The following is a 20490-nucleotide window of genomic DNA, read 5'->3' on the forward strand; positions in this document are numbered from 1 at the left end:
TGTTGTTTTTGATTTTGATTAAATGCATGTTGATCTGATCATGTATAAATGGAATTATGGTGATTGTATAGTTGGAATGATTAAAATGTTGAAATCTGTATGATGATGATGTTTACAGTGAATTAAATCTGGAATGAAAGTTATGAAGTTTATAAAATTGGAAATCTGGAAAATTCTGTTAAGATTGAAAAATCTGAAATTTCAAATCATCCCTTCTGATAAATGACGCTCGTCACTGTACGGTCTTAGACCGTTCGGTTTTTCAGTAAAGTAACTTAGATTGGGATTTTTTCATTTGGAAGGAATTCTGCTCATGAACGAGTGTCCCAAATTGAATGTCTGAGCGTTCGTCTAGCTCAGCCGTATTTAAATATTTAAAACTTTATGAATAAGTAACGCTCGGTCTTATACCGAAGTGTTCGTCCTAAATAGCGTTCGGCCTTCTGTTGAACGTTCGTCTTTGATAGCGTTCGTCCTTATGTCGAGCGTTCGTCCTTTATATTGTTCGGCCTTATGTCGAGCGATTCGTCATTCATAGCGTTCGGCCTTATGTCGAACGTCCGTTCTTAATAATGCGTTCGGTCTTGTCACGAGCGTCCATTCTAAATCTCGCTTGGTCTCATACCTCGCGTTCGTACTAATTGAATAATTATTTGATAAAATAGCGTTCGTTCTAAAGTATTAGACATTCATTCTCCGTACGTCCGATAAATCTCTGGCCTTAGTTTTCATTATGCAACCATCTTCAAATATGATTCTAAGTATTCTTGACAATCCATTGTGTATTAAATCTGGTCCATATTTTTATCACAAATATTTTCTAAGCACCAGTACACTTCAAGTCGAGTCAGTTCATCTAACTGGCCAAATAGAAAATTCTGTTTGTTGTATATTTCCCTGAGTATCCAGTAACTTTATTTGGACGTTCGTCCTACTTCTTCAATGGATTGAGCGTTCGTTATTTTTGACTCCTGAACCTAATGATGTAAACGATGATAGAATATGATAAGTTAAAGTGTGAACACTATGAGAACTGAATTTATGATGTTGGATTTTGGACGAGCGTTCCAGGGAGGAACGTCTCACATATATATATTGAAAGATTGAATTGGTAAAGTATGACTATGGTTAGCTAATGCTGGCTTGGTCCATCCTGATATTCCGTGATGCTCATCTTCACGTAGAAGGGAGTAGTCATGTGTGGGAATGGCAGGAGGTCTTTCGTATCCCTCACTTAGCAGGGGCGAAGGATTAACCTCGAGTGGCAGCTGTTGAGGGTATCCCAGTTACTACATCACTCGGGTGCAAGGACGCCTGTAGCTACACGGTTCATACAGTTCGGACGGTCTGTCTTATATAACTTTCTATGTTAAATTACATGAACAAGTTACTTGATGTGTGTGTGAATCGAATTACGAACTGTATGTGTGTTGTATTAATTAAACAGTATAAGCTTACCCTTGCGTTTTCCATTTGTGTTGTCTACTGTCCATGTATTTCCGTCTTGTCAAAATGCAATGATCATCCGTTGTGGATGTGAGCAGATGGTGATGCATCCCTTGAAGTCATGCTGGAAGAAGAAAATTTGGAGGATGCAAATCTGGTGGAAGTTGAAGTTAAAGCCGAGCCTTAGAGCGCTCGTTAGTTTAGTACTGTATATGTATTAGTTCATTTTGGAACGTTCGGTTATCATTTTTGTAAAACCGTTCGTTATTAGTGCTCGTTATTTTTGAGCTGAAATTGTAACTCTGAAACCTTAAGTGTTCTGTTTTAAATTCTCTGTACTTGAATACGCTCGTTAATTGTACATCAGCCGTTAGGCTTTGAACCTTGGTTTACTGTTAATATTAAGACTGTTTACTGTTCACTGTTAATTGTAATTAATTCTGAATTATGGTATTACTATATTTTGGGATGTTACAACAATCAAATGACCCATTTGCTTTTTAAGATATTTTATTTGACAAGACGTTTAAATTGTTTATGTAAAACTATTTTACTTTAACATAATTTGTTGATTGTATTATAATGGTATCTTTCACAATTTCAGTTTATAATTTTGAAGAATAAGATTAAGAATCTGCATGTCCTAAACTAACAGAAGTATTAGAACCATTTAAATTTTATTAAAATATCTTGAATTTTTTTTAATTCAGATAAGTAACTATTAATTCAGATAAGTATTTAAATTTTTTGGTTTATGTACACCCTTTAGCCCTATAAGCAATTGTAATTTTATATTATCAATTATTTTCTTAATTTTAATACCACTCCTTAACGAGATTCATGCCCATGAACTAACATAGAAGCGGTGAACTAATTTCATACGAAAAAATAAGTAACGCAGGTTTACGTTGCAAAGTCACGTTAGAATGATCTCTTGAACAGTGATTGAATAAAACCGTCATGGGTTTGTGGTGGTCAAAGAATGAATGAATAAGGGTAAAATGGAATTTATAGTTTTATAACGGTGCAGGAAAAAAAAAAGGTGTTGGAAGCAGCAGTCAATCCCATACCATACCATACCAATAACGTGTAATCTAAAATTCCATACTCCTTGGGGGATGGCATCCAATATTCACTCCCAGTGACTATGAACTATGAATCCTGTAAGTTGGCCTTAGCCTGTTGTAGCTTCAACAATATTTTGTAATTGCTAAGTTAGTAAGGAAATTCTAGTTTGATGATGAACTGCTGACACAGTGGTTTGGCTGCACCATTGGATATAAAAGGATTCAATAACGGTAACGATGCACAGTAAATCTTGGTGGCATAACTAAATTCTGTAATACTCAAGACTTCCAAAAGATCAGAAATTCAGACTTCAAAACTTCAATATACAACCACTTTCATCATAGAATCTGAAGAAGTAATAATTAGATCGGGAAAAGTATAACTGTTCAAATTCTTAGAAAGTCCTCTGACTCAAAACCATCATGTCTCGCAAAGAGCAAGTTATTGCTTCCTTCCTCTTCCTTTCTTGCTTGGTTGAGCATCCATTTGCTCTTTTCCAGTGACTTCTGATAGATCAACTGCAGAATTACAAGTGACGGAGAATGTAGAAAGAAATCTCAGCACCAGACAAGAAAGAATATCCAAAACACAATCAATGTAAACCATAAAGGAATATTGCACTGAGTGGTTTCGTATTCTCAAAAGAATCTGTCTTTGACCAGTTTTATAGATAACACGAATGTTGCACAGAAGTCTTTTTAGTTAAAGCATCATCACATTAACAGCTTAGAGTAAGACATACCATCAGGACCACGGGCCATCAAAGCAAAGAACATATTGTTCAGTTTTTCCATCTTCTTAGCCTCCTGTGCTTGGTCTGTCTTGTACTTTAGACACTGTAAAAAGTACAACAATTGACAATTAGAAATTAAGATTACGAGGCTAATAATGTAAGAGGCAGTCAATCATAAAACAATGGAAAATGATGCTAATTGCTAGGAATATAATTATTACAAATCATTGAATAACAGATTTTGTTCTGCTAATTAAAATGAGAGCTCATACGCGGCTAAATTAAATTTTCACCACCAACAATCATGAGAATTTTATTAGTATATTATTTTCTTTGTCAGAATAATTATAATGTTAGAGTCATTATTAAGTCTAAGAAGGGAGTAGTGTGTTGGGAGCTGCTTCCTGTTGTACCTAGTTATGTCCCTAGGTATCTAGTAAACTTTTTTGATCTTTCATCTTCCCATTATATCAGATTTCTATCATTATAAATAGAAGATGATTAGAGGGGTCTTTCAAGCCCTCAAAAATATATTTCCTCTCTGTTTTAATCTTAAGCTTCTTTTATGCATATTATATTCTTCTTTAGAGAATCTGATAGAATAATTTTATTGGCAGAGTTATATACCACCCGAATTAAAAGGGCAACCCAACTGAAACATTAATGGGTAACTTCACGTGTATTGCCGTAGTTAAAGAAGTATGGAGTTACTTAAGATTAAAAACAGAGAAAACACTTTTGGAGGGCTTAAAGGACCCTCTTATGGTCTTCTATTTATAACAATAAAGAGCTGATACACTAGGGAGATGAAAAAATCAAAGGACTGTACTTGACTGCTAGGAACAGAACTAGGTATAGTTGGAAGAGACTTCCCAACACACTACTCCCTACTTTAGACTTAGTGATTACACTAGCATACACAGATTTAATTATTATTCCAACAAAATTGATATTATATAATCAACATAATCTAGATTATATATGTATTATTAGGAATGTTTTTATTTATTTCCATATCACATTTATTTTCAGAGGATATCAAATTTCATCTATTCATTGCATTCATTCCTTTTTCTAGATAGATATAATTGAAACACCCACGTTGCTTCATAAACACGGTCTTAGCTCAATGTTTCTTTCTTTTCTAAAGTTTATCATAAGATCTTGTTTTTCGGAAATGTGTCCGGTAGACCCATTTGTCTTTGAAGGATTTTTATTTTTTTGCAAACCTTTCACAGGTTCCCTTTCACTATTTAGGCACAGCTTCCAATGAGTTTTTGACAACCACCACTCTTTCCAGCAAATATAGGGTTGTGATCGCATCGTGCCAATTCATCCACAAACATCATCCAAAATGCAAACCATGTTATGTCATCGCATTGGACATACAATTGATAGGTATTTGAAGCTAAATGGGAAAACCCCTCAATCACACAATATTGCCCAACCATATATTGTTAAGTCACCTGTTGCTCCTACCTTATTGGTTGATTTATCTACACCAATGTTTAAACACTTTATGGTATGCAACATGCCAATCCTCCAGTAACACTGCTTTGGTGGCACACACCGTAATTCATTCACTGGTCTCTCTCAATCTCCCTCCCTTGGTCCTTGGGTCATTGACTCCAGTGCAATTGATCATGTATCTAGTAATCCTTCTCTTTTCTCTTCCTTTACTACCGTTGTCAATTTTCCTTTTATAACTGCAATTAATGGTTCACAAACACAAGCTTGTAGCATAAGTACTACATAACCCTTCTCATACCTTACAGTTGACTTTGTTGTTTTTATACCCGTAATTGATCTCCTAATTTACTTTCTATTACCCATTTAACCAATTCCCATGATATTATCTTGAACTTTATTAAAAATAATGTTACCTTGAAGGATCGGATATCAAACCAGACAATTGATGCTAGATTTGAGTCACATGGCTTTTACTACCTCTCTCCATCACCACGGCTATGTGCTTCGGTGATCTATCAATGATGATTCATTAAAAATTAAGACATCCCAGGTTGACAAAATTGCAAAAGGCAATGTCTGTCTTCTTTGAAATGTGAATCATAATTAAGTAAACATGTTCCTCGATCTTTTCTTGACTGTCTTAATAAACAAGTTGTCTCTTTTCCTTTAATTCACTCTGATATTTGGCATCCTTCCCATACTATTACCCCTTTTTATTTTAAATATTGTTACCTTTATTGATGGTTATTCTACATGTACTTGGATTTTATGGTTATTCTAGATATATCTAGACATGGTTATTGAATGATCGAAAGTGTTTTCTATGTTTCAAACTTATATTTATGAAATCAAAACACAATATTATATATGCATAACTTTTTTTCGTGGTGGCAATGCTCATGTGAATATTTGTCGAGCCAATTTCAATAAGTTATCAAATATATCATTCACCAGACTTCGTGTAATCATAATCCTCAACAAAAAGGAGAAGCCAAAAACAAAAACATATATTTTATTCATACTATTTGGGTACTTCTTCATAGTCATCTTCACCAATTTTGGGGACATGGGACATGTTATCCTTAGAACATGCTATCTCATTAATTGGATGTCATCATCTTTCCTTAAGAATTGGGTAGCCCGCTGTGTCCTTTTTTCCTTGTTGCCCTCTGTACAATCTTTATTGTACAAAACATCACACTTGGTTGAGATAAATTTTTCCTTGGTTATTTAAATGTGTCTTCATGGGATATAATCCTTGTCAAAAATGGTATCGACTTTTCTCTTCTGATCTTCATAGGTATAGTGGAGGACATGCCTAATCCTTCCCCATCAACCTTTCCTGCACTAGATCCGGTCTCCTCTAAAAATGATCGGCCTATTTTTGTTCAGAAGGTATACATTCTATCATTAACCCTCGTCCGCACCATACAAACCTTAGTTATCATCAACTTTCCACCATACACTATGCTTGTATATCCACATTATCTTCTATTAATTTTCCTAAGTCACACGGTGAAACTCTATCCCATCCAGAGTGGAGACAACCAATGATTGAGGGAGAAGTGTGCATTTCAAAGTAGTGGTACTTAGGTGTTGGTTCCTCTTCCAGCTAGAAAATCAATTGTTTGGTGATAATGGTTGTATACTCTTAAAACAAGACAAGATGGAACCATTGGTCGCTATAAAATTGGACTGGTTGCCAAAAGCTACACACAAATCTATGGCCAAGATTATATTGACACCTCCCCTCCTATTACTAAAATGACATCTATTTGACTTCTCTTTTCCATTACAGCCATTCACCATTAGACAATTTCAGCTTGACGTCAAAAATGCCTTTATTGTGTAAAAAACGTGGAATTTGAGAGCTTTTAAGTTTGTGTGGATCCTTTTTGAGAGCCAACTTTTGGAACCGTGTTAAGTTTCTTTTTCATTTTGGGCTCTTGTAAACCTAAGCCCATAAAACCCACTAGCAACAGAGAAAAACACCTTCATTGACCTGACATCACCACATCCTTTTCAAACTCTATTGCAACATGTGTCATCTCGTACCAGGCCCCCAAAATGCATTGCATGAACCACTGCAACCAGAGCTCTTTATTGTGTGCTTGAGGTTGCAGACTCTCTGTTTGGTTTCTCTACTTCTGCTGCTCGGCTTGGTTGGTCCATTGATTCTCTACTGTGGAAGAAATAAGGATCTCTAGAGCAATTATGATTTCAATTTGGATGATCTATTTTAGAGGTCTAGTCTAAGAGTTCAAATGTTGTGTTTTGCTACTTGGCACTACTACAGTCATTTTTATGCTGCTTTGTTATTTATGACTTGTGAAATGAGCTTTGTGTGGGGTTTAGCCACTGACTTTCATATGCTTATTAGTATGTGATTATAAATTTAACCTTAATTAAATGTTACATGGGTTTTTCTCTCTTATATTACATGCATTTGTACGAATTTTATATATCTTATAGAACCTTATGCATCATGTTGTGGTTCCATGGTTTACGATTTTGTATCCCCTTTCCAAGTCTCAATACAATCCCAAGTTGAATTCCTTGGTGTATTGCTAACATTTCTCTAAAATTATATATATGCCAGAGGAGAACGGAACATTCAACAAAACATTAACTTAATGTCCAATTAGGCCATTGATCAGCCTTAAACTCATATTTCATTCCAAATTATTTGGAAACACAGTCAGGCAATGTTCATGACATTGATGCTCGCCAAAAAACAAAAGAACTAATTTAGACTTTAAGCAAAACAGAATGAGGTGTTTATAGTCCTAGAAGAAGAGTAGTCCATTTATCCTCTATCCAAACCAAATACCTTATAAAGTGAGATACTAATATAATCAGATAGTAAATAATCACTAGATTACAAACCTCAACTTTCAAATCACATCAACAACAAAATAAATAGTAGAGTAAATTGCACTAACCACCTCTTAAAAATACAAAAAACATTCCTGAATTTTTCCATCCCTGCACACCTCCCTTAATTGTTTAAAAAACATTATACTAACATTCTTTATGCATTACAGTAACCACCCTAATTGTTTGAAAGCATTACACCGTCTACCCCTATAAGGTAGATGTTAATAAGCAGAAGGTGCTTGTGTAATTTCACATAACCTTACGACTGATTAGTGTAATTTATTCTACAAGCACCTCCACCTTTTTAACATTTACAGTAACTTTAGAAGGAGAACAGAACACAAAACAAGAGGAAAGAGAGGATCCAGTAGGTTAGAGTAGAGAGGGAGAATTACAAGGGAAAAGAGGAACAAACAAAGGCAGAGAGAGGGATCATGTATTAGGAAAGGGTCGTGCAGCAATTAGGGTATTTTGATCAAAATGGGTGATACGACCTTGGAGTAACAATCCAAAGTAATTCACCCATGGAACCAATTCAGCATGGCACACAACTCATTAGGGAGCAAAGAAAATAATTGGATCATGCCATTCATTAAGTTGGCAGCAAAAATAGACAACCATGAACTGCAAGATTGCCAAACTCTCTAGTTAACTAATAAACTGTTATGTAATTTTGGATGGAGGAAACAAGTTAACTCTATCTCTCAGCAGATAAACTTGGCTGAACACTTTAAACCCATTAACACATTTTGTATAGAAGAATCAAATTATGATTTCATGTTAATCCACATTTACAATCTCAAACATGCACAAAAGACTGGCATTTAAAAATTAAAATACATTGAATATATATTTGTTTTGTTCTAGAAAAACAAACTGATACCTGCCGGTTATCAGTGACCCTAAGTACCAACTTGCCATCACAATGCCTGTACTTCATGACATACCGTGTCTGCTCCAAATACAATTGAAGAAATTTCATTTTCAGTACGTTTTAATAGAACAAGAAGGACAAGTTGGATAACTTGGACAATCAAGAAACTGAATTATAAAAAATCAATTGAGTATTGCCCAAGTGAATATGAAAACAGAGCAAATATTCCAATTAAAGGCTTTTATAACAGTAAAATAAAACAAAAGTCTGAATGAAGTTTGTCAGGGTTATGTTACTTTAAGAAACGAGAAAACGTTGAAGGTATAGAATTACAGAGTCAGGATCAGCACGAAACAACTGAATGGATTGCTCCACAAATTTGTCCCACTCAGTTATGTAAACCATCGCACCAGACAGATACTTCGAAACAATTTTCTGCCAATTGTCAAGCTCTGGTCAACTAAGTTCACCTGCATATCAATGAGAAAAAAATGAAAATATAAAAAACCAGTGTCACTAAATTGATAACAAAGTGTACATATGATGAAAAATTAGGATCTATAGTCAGCAATTAAATTTCATTATGTCAACAAAACTAAAAAAACAACAAATTCAAATGCATAGTCTCACACCTCCCGAAATTTCACACAAATATTATCAACCGAATGAACCAATCCACATTCTCTGGTAAAAATAGAAACTCACGTTTATAATGAAATAAAAAACTTGTCAGAAAAAACAAATTAGATTTATATTGAAGATATCTCATTCTTATCGATCCTCGATTTGTCTACAACCCTACTTTCTTAGTAAATTATGCAAAGAACAATGCAAGTTACCCTATTAAAAGAGAGGAACATGACAAGAGAAGCCATTCAAGAAGTACCAAGTTCCTTCAGGGATCCAAAACCCACAATGCCACATTGCATGCCATTTAAGCCTACACTTTGAAAACACACACACACTCACAAGTGACTAGCTAAAAATACAAAACCCACTGTTAAACTGATTTTTGTCACCTAAAATCAGAACAAACTAAGTTTTTCCACTAATGTAGGAGTCAACCTAGGTATCAATCCAAGGACTCAGTACAATTAAAGTTAACTCTTGTATTTTATTTATTTACTACCTATTAACTAATGCAAGGTGGGGAAATAAAAATGAAAGAATGAAATTTATAAAGGAAAAGAGAATTTAAAATCTGTAAACTGTTTAAAAGAAAAAAATGAAATTAATCAAAAAGAGAAAATGTCAAAACTAAACTATTCTAAATGAACAACATCCTATATGAAAAGCTATTTAACTGTCACTCATTAAACTGGATCTATTACTATTTACACACAACTGAAACAAAACTTAAGACTGTGTATCATGATCAAAGAATAAAATCTGAAATTGAAAATACAGAAAAATCTAAACTAAAACTATTTTAATTTCCAATCCACAGTAACATAAAAAAATGAAATTAACATGGAAAAGAATTTCTAATCTATGAGAAAGAGTTCCAATTTAAAAAAAATAGAAAACAAGTAACTAGACCTACAGGTTGCAGATAGAATGCTCAAACTAAAATGAAGAACAATTTAACAAGTAACACCTAACTAAGGAGCAGAACAAACTCATTGGTTAAAACCATGAATCAGAAACCTAAAAGCAAAGATTAGTGCAGAATAGTATTCACTTGCAACTCAGGAAGACATCCTGTAAAATCATACCCTCTTGTATACTCTCTGTACCAAACCATAGCAATTGTGAGTCTGATGCAAGCTTTTATTCAATATCAAATGCACAGTCTAGTCTAGATGCACTTAAAACATACAATCTAATTCTAAAAACCTATAAATTTTCAATGAAAACAAACTGCCAGAAACAACTTATCGTGAACAGCAAATGAAATCAAGTAATAAAACCTAAACTATTATCAACCAATCAAAAGAATCCATAAAAGGAATCAGAATTGCATTAAACATTAAACATTGAAGATAAAAGTACATGATACCAGAAATCACCGAAAATCACGGCCTGTCACCCTCGCAACTCAGTGAAATCTAGAATCGAAGAAAAGCGCGATAAACCATGAAAGCGATAAACCTATAACGCAGTGTCTGTCACCCGCCGCTCTCTACTCTATGAAACTAAAGAATTGTCTCTCTATGAACATTGGGAGCTTTCCTCTCTCACCTTTAGCTTTGCCCTAGCTTTGGGTTCTTTCTTCAAATAAAAACGAGGGGAAGAGACCCCCAAGGCAGCTGCTGCTTGTGCAATCAACCCGGTCTATGCCAGCAGCGCCAATTCAGTGCATTCCAGCAGCGGTGCAGAAAGCTTCCTCGCGGCCCAGCTTAAGACGGCCCAATTCAGTGGCATCAGCACCAACTTCAAGCGTGGCAGCAGTGGCCCAAATGTTAATCAGCTTCAATTCAAACAGCCCAAAGAGTCCAGGAGCACCACTGCACAAAGAGTATTAATCCAAAATTAAAGAAAAAAAGAGAAAATCAAATAAAAAAAAGAACTTTTATCAAAAGATTTTCTAAAAACAATTTTAATTTTCTAATTATTTAAAAATTCTACAAAATACACCTAAAAACCTATTTTTAACTAAAATTATACAAAACTAAAGAATTTAAAGAAAAACCTAAATCTAGCCTAATTCTAAACAAGTAAAGACTAAAATAGACTAACATAGACTCATAAACACCTAAAAGAATGCAAATTTAAGGAGTTATCACCCACTTAATGACATACCGTGTCTGCTCCAAATACAATTGAAGAAATTTCATTTTCAGTACGTTTTAATAGAACAAGAAGGACAAGTTGGATAACTTGGACAATCAAGAAACTAAATTATAAAAAATCAATTGAGTATTGCACAACTGAATATGAAAACAGAGCAAATATACCCATTAAAGGCTTTTATAACAGTAAAATAAAACAAAAGTCTGAATGAAGTTTGTCAGGCTTCTGTTACTTTAAGAAACGAGAAAACGTTGAAGGTATAGAATTACAGAATCAGGATCAACACGGAACAACTGAATGGATTGCTCCACAAATTTGTCCCACTCAGTTATGTAAACCATCGCACCAGACAGAGACTTCGAAACAATTTTCTACCAATTGGCAAGCTCTGGTCAACTAAGTTCACTTGCATGTCAATGAGAAAAAAATGAAAATATAAAAAACCAGTGTCACTAAATTGATAACAAAGTGTACATATGATGAAAAATTAGGATCTATAGTCAACAATTGAATTTCGTTATATCAACAAAACTAAAAAAACAACAAATTCAAATGCATAGTCTCACACCTCCCGAAATTTCACACGAATATTATCAACCGAATGAACCAATCCACATTCTCCGACAAAAAGAAACTCACGTTTATAATAAAATAAAAAACTTGTCAAAAAAAACAAATTAGATTTATATTGAAGGAATATCTCATTCTTATCAATCTTTGATTTGTCTACAACCCTACTTTCTTAGAAAATTATGCAAACAACAATGCAAGTTACCCTATTAAAAGAGAGGAACATCACAAGAGAAGTCATTCAAGAAGTACCAGGTTCCTTCAAGGATCCAAAACCCACCAATGCCACATTGCAAGCCATTTAAGCCTACACTTTGAACACACACACTCACAAGTGACTAGCTAAAAAAAAGAAAACTCACTTAATTGCATAGAGTAAATACCCACATAAGTGGGGACCTACAACTATCAATTACAGCATGTCATGAAATCCTCAGTACAATACAACCAAAACAAAAATGGAAAAATCCTTCTAACATCACTCTCATCATTCAACAACGACGTGACAATAACCATTTAAGAATCAATCCAAATCAAATGATCCATGAAAAGTAAAACATATTATCAATTTGAGTCAATTTTGATCCATAGAAGAAAAATGAAAATCGATTCAGTGTTTACCGCGAACTACGAGAAACAAAATGAGGCAGTGAAAACCTTCGATGGGAGCACTTCGAGCGTTTTCTATTCAATCCGAAAGAGCCTCAATAGTGGCAAAGCCGAAAGCTCGTAGGCACTGCAAGCAAGCCTTTTAAACAATAAAATTGGGTTAGACTTAGATCTGCTTAAAGGAAAAACTCAGTTTTTTTTTCGTCATGTTTTAGAGAGGCGTTTTAACTTCTGCAAATAGGAAAAATAAAATACACAGATATCCCCAAAAGTTTACCTTTTTCTTTTTTTACAAATAAGGACTTTAAATTTTAATTAATTAATGCTGAACGAAAGCTTATCACATTTGTAAATGTATACCTGGAACTTTAATTTTAGTCCAAGATCCTTAAAGATTATCATTTTTATAAATAAGTAATTTAAAGTTTTTTTTTTTATTTCAATTCATTCTAAAAACGTAACAATATTTATAAACAGTTTTTTTGAAAAAGTTTGAATTAAATTTCTTATATCAAATGTCAATTTTTTTTCAATTTTGTTATTCTTCTTACTATGACTCGTTTTTTATGTATTAAAATACAATAAAAAAATAAGAATTTAGAAATAAAGAAAATAACAATCAAATGACCCATTCGCTTTTTAAGATATTTTATTTGACAAGACGTTTAAATTGTTTATGTAAAACTATTTTACTTTAGGAAAATGATACTCGAACAACTTAATTTGACAACATTTCGACACAGCCTACGTGTCAGCATGTGAGCGGTCCACGTTTTGATGGGAAAAAGCTGTTGAAATCTGAGAAAACCTGCTTCAATTCTGACGTGGCGAGGGACGGGCACGGGCAGAGTAGAAGTTGCGTTTCAAATTTGAAATTCATTTTCGAACTTCGTAGAGAGAGAAGCGGCGCGAACATTAGGGACGGATGTTGTGACCTAGACAGAGAGACGAGAGAGTTGGAGAAAGGGTTCACGAGCGAGAGAGAGAGAGACGGAGTGCTTGCCGGAGTGCCGCCGTTCACTGTTGAAGGCCGTGTCGGAGAGATCGAACGCCTCCAGCCCGTTCCGTTTCAGGGGCGCCGCAGGTCCGACGTCATTTTGATTTGGGGATTGCTATCATGTTGGTCACCTCCTGTCTAGTTCAAATATCTGACATTTCTTAAAGAGAGTTTAAATTAAATTCATTGTGCTTGAATATGAATACTATGTATTAAGTTTCCGTTTTCTGTTCATTCACACCCCATTCGTGGTAATATGTTGTGTGTGTATGAGTCCCCTTGTTGGGGCTTTAACTTTAGAGGCTGTAATGATTGGCTTGTGGAACTGAATTTTGAGATTTTCTGTTGAATTTATACAGAGCAAAAAGGGTTAGGTTTCCAAAGGGCAAGAAAGGGAAGCCAGGAGATGAAGTTGTGGACAAAGGAAATGTCGAGGAGGGTGAAGTTGACTTAACGAATCCCCAAGTAGCTGCCAAAGCTGCCAAAGAGCGGGCAAATCTAAGAAATCAATTTACTGCTGAACTCTTTAGTGAGGACACTGGAGGTATCGGAATAGACTTATCAGTTGGTGAAGTGACATATGAGGTTTGTTTTGAAGTTTTCTTTAAGTTTTCAACCTGGACGAACTTTTTTATCTAAACTAAATCTTTACTCTTTCTATCAAGTGCTTTTTCATGGACACTAGTAGAGTAAATATTTTGCTTGTAAAGCTTATTTCATGTGGGCTTCTGTTCAAATGTATTATTGTAGTCTGATTTATTCCTAATTTGACATAATTTTTATAGTAAGTTTATTGGTGCAATGAGCTGTTACTGGATACGTAAAAGATAGGCAGGCAGTGATGTGTGATATCTTGTGGCAGGATAGCGAGAATTTTGTCGATGACGGGATTCAAATTGAGCCTTTCAACCTAGATAAAGAAAGGGAAGAAGGTTATTTTCATGCAGCAGCCAATTTTGTTGAATATGTAAGAGAGAATGAGATTAAGGTGAGGGATTTATGTTGTTTTCTTTCTTTATTTGTGATATTTCATTTGAATTCTATTAATAAATTAGGGATCCTTGCAGGATGCATGGCTTGATAATATTGAATTTGATCCAAAATATTCTTCATTAAAATCTGTACCAACTAATGATGTGGATGAGGGCATGCCTGACCTTTCTTCTAAAGATATTGCCGTCATGAAGAGGCGGATTGCAAATGTTCTTGAACCTGGGGAAACGGTATGTATGTATTTTATCATTCTTAATTTTCTGATTTTTTTATTTCTTTGTTCTACTGAAGTATCATTGTAAAATACAATATTTATTTTCCAATTCACTCCAGAGTAGTTGTAGATCATCCATTTGTTTTAGGCAATCACTGGTTTTTTATCATGAAAAGCGAGAGGTTTTTGATCGTGAAGCGGGTTAGTGTTATACACTATGCTTTATTCTACTTATATTATGTTTTTTTGTTTCATTATGTTTACATTGTTAACAACATGATGTAATATGCTGTTTGATTTTATAATTTATTTGATTTAACTACTTGGTTTTACTATTATAATACTGTTCAACTTATGTTGTTATTATGGTCATGATGCAAGATAGAACTTATTGTTCTATTATCAATATCATACATGGTGTTTGTTTATTCTTAGTGTTTGGAGAAACTATCTTTGGGCCTCCATATTAGTTAAGTGTTGGATTTTGGGGCAGGTTATTAATTTTCAATTTTTCCTTCGCTCTTCTTTCTTCTTTCTATGATGTTGTCGATATTTAGGTTTATGAGAAGGAGTGAAGGGTGCCTGTTTCGTGGTATTAACTGCTTAATGCTTATGCCTTCTACATTCTCCCCTTTTCAGAAGGATATGAGAAGTTAGCCCGGGCAAAAGAAGGCCCATCAAATCAACATTTGGATTTGGCTAGTGGAGAAGCCTCTAGCACGGGTGAAGGTGATTATGATATGTTTGCTGACGAGGATGATAACAGTAAGTCATCTACAGATGAAAATAATACAGTTAGTCAATCTTCATCGGACGCCATATTGTGTGGAGGAATGAAGTGTTGCAACATTTAGGGTTGTTACAAAATGGATAGTACGAATGTCATTTATGGATTTCTTATCACTATTTGAAATTGTGATGATTAGGTTTGAATGTACATATTTTTTGTTACAAATCATCAAAGAAATGTTCAATAAATGACATAATCAATGGTTGAAGATCATTTGCATGTCCAATAAGTGTTAAAAAAAATTCATTAAAAAATCAATGTCATTTTGAAAGTTGAAATATCTCTGCAAAAACTTTGCTTGAACTCTCCACTTATTTGGTCTTTGCTACCAATGTTGTTTCTGTACAACGATTTTTACAAAGAATGGTTCCTTGGGCATGGAGTTTGATATAAAGGTGATAATCAATGTCTGAACATCACTTGTATGTCCAATAAGTCTTTAAAAAAAATTGGTTCACTTAAAATCAATGTTATTTTCACAGTTGACCCCTACGTGCAAAACCTTTGCCTGAACTCTCCACTTATTTGGCCTTTGCTCCCGGTGCTGTTTCTGCAATGAGTTTTACAAAGAATGGTTTCTTAGGCATGAAGTTCGATATAAATGTGATAATAAATGACTAAATATCACTTGTATGTCGAATAAGTCTTAAAAAAAAATTGGTTCACTTAAAAATTAATGTCATTTTCATAGTTGACCCCTGGGTGCATAACCTTTGTCAGAACTCCCCACTTATTTGCCCTTTGCTCCCGGTGTTCTTTATGCACAATGAGTTTTACAAAGAATGATTCCTTAGGCATGGAGTTCAATATAAATGTGATATTAAATGCCTGAACATCACTTACATGTCCAATAAGTCTTATAAAAAATTGGTTCACTTAAAAATCAATGTCATTTTCACAGTTGACCTGTGTATGCAAAATCTTTGCCTGAACTCCCCACTTATTTGGCCTTTGCTCCCAGTGTTGTTTCTTCATAATGAGTTTTACAAAGAGTAGTTCCTTGGACATAGATTTCAATATAAATGTCATAATCATTGCCTAAACATCACTTGTATGTCCAATAACGATTAAAAAAAAATTTGCACTTAAAAATTAACGGCATTTTCTTTGTTGACCTGACTGTGCAAAACCTTTGCCTTAAGTCCCCAGTTATTTAGCCATTGGTACCAATGCAATTTTGCATGAAGAGTTCTGCAAAAAATGGTTCCTTGGGATGAACTTCGATATAAATATCATAATCTTTGCCTAATATTTCACATTATCATGCTTATATTTGTGATTTCATTCATCAACTTTGTTTGGATCATGTGCCCAATGGAGTCTGTTTTTACCCAATATTCAACCGTTTGGCGAGCAGCATCTATTCGCTGGGCGAGCATCCACTGTTGAGTCACGGGCGTGCACTCGCTGGGCGAGCGTCCACTTCTCGCTGGGCGAGCGTCTCCTTTCTGGACGACCGTCCTCTGCGCGCTGGACGAGCCTCCCCTCTGGGCGACAAGCGTCTGGACGAGCGTCCTCTACCAGCTGGGCGAGCGTTCTCCGCTTTCTGGACGAGCGTCCTCTACGCGTTGGACGAGCCTCTTCTGCGCGCTGGACGAGCGTCGTCTGCGCTGCGCGCTTGACGAACGTCCTGGCTTGCTGTTCGATGGGCGTTCGTTCTCTGGTCAACGAGCGTCCACTCGCTGGGCGACGGGCGTCCACTCACTGGGCGACGAGCGTCCGCGCAGGCTTATTTCATCCTTCTAAGTCGCGCCCGGCACCCCTTCTCTCGCGCCCGGGCGCTAGACTCTCTGTAAAATCGCGCTCGGCGCCTTCTCTCTCGCACCTGGGCGTGAAACTCTCGGAAGAACAGCGTCCTCTTCTCGATGCCGACAGCCAAATGATGCGCTCCAAGTCTTTGATAGTATCCAATCCTTATTCTACTTCGAAATAAACAAACAAAAGCATCAAAAAATATTTAAACAGTCAAAATTATACTTATATCAACAATTACATACTTTTCATGAGAATTAACACTAAAACTTACTCAAAAGCACAACAATTTAAGCAACAAAAACAAGTAAAATTTACACCTATCACTCCTCTCAGCCAAAGGTGTTAATTATACAACTAATCACCCTGCATGTTTTTATGCCACCAAAGATCTATAAATTGACGTACACATATCACATCTCTTGATATAGTTTCCAACAAAAAATATCATAAATCAAGATTAAATTTTAACAAACAACTAAAGACACATCCAAATCCACATCTATGTTTGGCACCACTTACTGTAAACAAAGGCTAAAAGATGTCAGCATAAAAATTGACAAACCACACGAAAAGATGATAAAGGAATGTGTTGTACCATTGTCCTGATGCTGCAGAGCAATAAAGCCCGGTATTTGGATCATAATAATAGCCCAAACTGCTGCTATAATAGTACCTGGACCATCAAATATTGATGTCAGAACAAGCTTATAACAGCTCTTTTTGGTAACAGAATTCATTAGAAGAAGAAGTGGGTACAAACCCTCAACTTTTGCCACCTCCTTAATACCATAATGATTTTTTTTTTGGTTTTGAAATTTACAACAAAGATAAATAATGTCATGTATATCAGACTATTTCCCAAAATTTACATGGAAGATAAGAGCCATACCCAGAAGATTCATCATACACATAATCATTTTGCAATGCTCCACCTGAAAGAAAAGTAGAACAATGTTAAGTAAATACTAATCAAATAAAAATCAGTAACAAAGACTTTGGAGGCCAATCTACCTACCCTCAGTGCCAGAATTTATGGCGTCCGATGAAGATTGACTAACTGTATTATTTTCATCTGTAGATGGCTTACTATTATCATCCTCGTCAGCAAACATATCATAATCACCTTCACCAGTTGTTAAACTGCTTTTCGTCGCGCAAAAACAGAACAAACTCGGTTTCCCCACTAATGAAGCATAGGGTTAACCAAGGATCAATCCAAGGACATGGCAAAATTAAGTTTTTGAATGTAGAATTAATTCCTATTTTATTTATTTACTAAAACTATCTAAAACTAGGTGGGGAAAATAAAATGAATAAAATGAAACTAAAAAGGAAAAAAAATCTAAAAATTTGTATAAAAGAAAATAAGAAAGAAATAAAACCTAAGCTAAAGTAACGAAGAAATAACATCTAATTATATCCAAAACATCACCTATATACTAAAGTTGGAACAATCCAAAATGTATTTACAAATGTAAAAGCTAAGAGACCTAAATGCTAATTAACATGAGCTATATGAAATGCTGAAATGACATAGTTTGGACAGTGAAAAAAAATGTATAGTGAGTTGAAAGATTAACGTGAATTGAATCTAAATTTGAAAAGAAAATTAAAAGCAAGTAACACCTAAAACGAAGAACAATTGAGTAAAAAAAAAACCTAACTAAGGAGCATAACAGAATCATCAAGAAAATATCAAAAGTAAAACTGAGCTTCTAAAACAGAAATAAAAACTAAATTCTAGAATGAAGAAATCAAAATTCTAATCAGGAAAGAAATTAAAACCTGAAATCATAACAGTGTTGGAAAGAATCAATTTTTAAATGGCAGAAAATGAAAGAGAAAACAAGGAAATTGAGAATAAACTGAATTTTATTGCAATTGAAACAAAATTATAAGAACACGATACTAGAGAACACTGAGAAATGATCCACGGTTTGTCACTCCGTGGAACTCCTCTGCACAATCCAGTAGCCAGTAGAAATCTATTCTATGAAAGCAATGAAAACCTATCTCTACGCAAAAGCGAAATCAAAGCGGAAATGGAAATTTTATTAAACGTAAAATGAGAACTACAAGAAATTGATACCGTAAAAACAACACTGAGACGCTCACGGGCTGTCACCACCGTAAGTCTCGATCAGAAGTTCAAGAATCTGAATCTAATCTACGCAAAAACGCAAGAAACCCTAACTCTAGAACGGAGAACTGTAAACTGAAAAGGTCTAAAAGTGTATGAAGAAGTGTTCTCTGTACATGGTGAAAGCCCTTTTTATAGGGTCAGAAAAACTAAAAGAGAAAAGAGAGAGGAAAAGTACAGAAAGAAACTTGATTTTGACGCTTCCAGCTTCTAATCGGACGACCACCTTTCTTTATCTACTTTGATCACCAGCCCTCTGATCATCTTCAACCTCTCCACCGATTCAGCTCCTCACACGGTCACATGCCAGTTAGCTCCGGTCAGCTCCCTTTGCTCGTCGGTCAGCTTGTCCGAGCAGGTTAGTGACGCGCTCCTCTCTTCAGCTCTCTGCCCTCACTCAAGGGTGAATTTCTTTTACTCCTTTTCAAATGAAGATGAAGGGAAGAGATGCCTAAGGAGCAGCAACGCTAAAACGCTGCGTATCAATAATTGGAGCCCAAGGCAGCTGCACTTTGCATCAAAACGGTACGCTTCAATAAGGGAGGATCTAATTTTACTTTTGTTCCAATTATCCAAATGCAGTGGCCCAATTTCTCGGTGCAGCGGCCCAATCTTCCTATCAGCACAATTCAACACTCTGTAACATCAACCCAATTCCTGAAATCAGACTCACCAAGCAACAAAGAAAAATTTATCAGAAATTAAAGAAAGAAAAGAAAAATTAACAAATAAAAGAAAAGAATTTTTTATCAAAAGATTTTCTAAAAAATATAAATTTTCTAGTTATTAATAGAAACTAAAAATTGTATCTAAAAACCTAATTTTAACTAAATTTATACAAAACTAAAGAATTCAAAGAAAAACCTAAAACTAGCCTAATTCTAAGAAATTAAAAACTAAAGAAATCTAAAAAATGATTTTTAACAAAGAAAAATATGTAAATCTAGAGTGTTATCACCAGTGCTAGAGGCTTCTCCACTAGCCAAATGTTGATTTGATGGGCCTTCTTTTGCCCGGGCTAACTTCTCATATCCTTCTGAAAAGGGGAGAATGTAGAAGGCATAAGCATTAAGCAGTTAATACCACGAAACAGGCACCCTTCACTCCTTCTCATAAACCTAAATATCGACAACATCATAGAAAGAACAAAGAAGAGCGAAGGAAAAATTGACAATTAATAACCTGCCCCAAAATCCAACACTTAACTAATATGGAGGCCCA

The 20490-nt window shown here is 35.0% G+C and overlaps 2 protein-coding genes and 1 long non-coding RNA gene across 6 annotated transcripts; 1 reads left to right on the plus strand and 2 right to left on the minus strand.

Annotated features, from left to right (window-relative positions):
- Positions 1-2751: 2751 nt before the first annotated feature.
- LOC148205503 (signal recognition particle 9 kDa protein-like) lies at positions 2752-10799 on the minus strand. 3 transcript variants are annotated; one of them, XM_088103392.1, is made up of 5 exons: positions 10650-10799; positions 8802-8938; positions 8478-8546; positions 3257-3350; positions 2752-3032 (listed from the first exon to the last, which is right to left on the minus strand). In XM_088103392.1, exons 2-5 carry the CDS (start codon positions 8871-8873, stop codon positions 2956-2958), a joined length of 312 nt encoding a protein of 103 aa, XP_087959518.1. In that variant the 5' UTR covers positions 8874-8938; positions 10650-10799; the 3' UTR covers positions 2752-2955. The 3 variants fall into 3 exon arrangements, with proteins under 3 accessions (XP_087959518.1, XP_087959517.1, XP_087959516.1); XM_088103391.1 differs by having other exon boundaries at positions 10461-10740; XM_088103390.1 differs by having other exon boundaries at positions 10468-10739.
- Positions 10800-12369: 1570 nt separating this feature from the next.
- On the plus strand, positions 12370-15438 carry LOC148205504 (uncharacterized). Its single transcript, XM_088104678.1, has 6 exons — positions 12370-12500; positions 13737-13962; positions 14240-14365; positions 14445-14600; positions 14662-14785; positions 15224-15438. The coding sequence occupies exons 1-6, from the start codon at positions 12370-12372 to the stop codon at positions 15436-15438; spliced, it is 978 nt and encodes a 325-aa protein (XP_087960804.1).
- Positions 15439-16507: 1069 nt separating this feature from the next.
- Positions 16508-19702, minus strand: LOC148205505 (uncharacterized). 2 transcript variants are annotated; one of them, XR_015785428.1, is made up of 5 exons: positions 19448-19702; positions 18145-18312; positions 18019-18061; positions 17725-17802; positions 16508-17492 (listed from the first exon to the last, which is right to left on the minus strand). It is a non-coding gene; the product is annotated as an uncharacterized LOC148205505 (long non-coding RNA). The 2 variants fall into 2 exon arrangements; XR_015785427.1 differs by lacking the exon at positions 16508-17492 and having other exon boundaries at positions 17499-17802.
- Positions 19703-20490: the final 788 nt, after the last annotated feature.

The sequence above is a fragment of the Vigna umbellata genome, chromosome 1 (genome assembly GCF_029865625.1).
Source record: "Vigna umbellata cultivar VRB3 chromosome 1, Vumbellata_1.0, whole genome shotgun sequence".
Lineage (NCBI taxonomy): Eukaryota > Viridiplantae > Streptophyta > Magnoliopsida > Fabales > Fabaceae > Vigna > Vigna umbellata.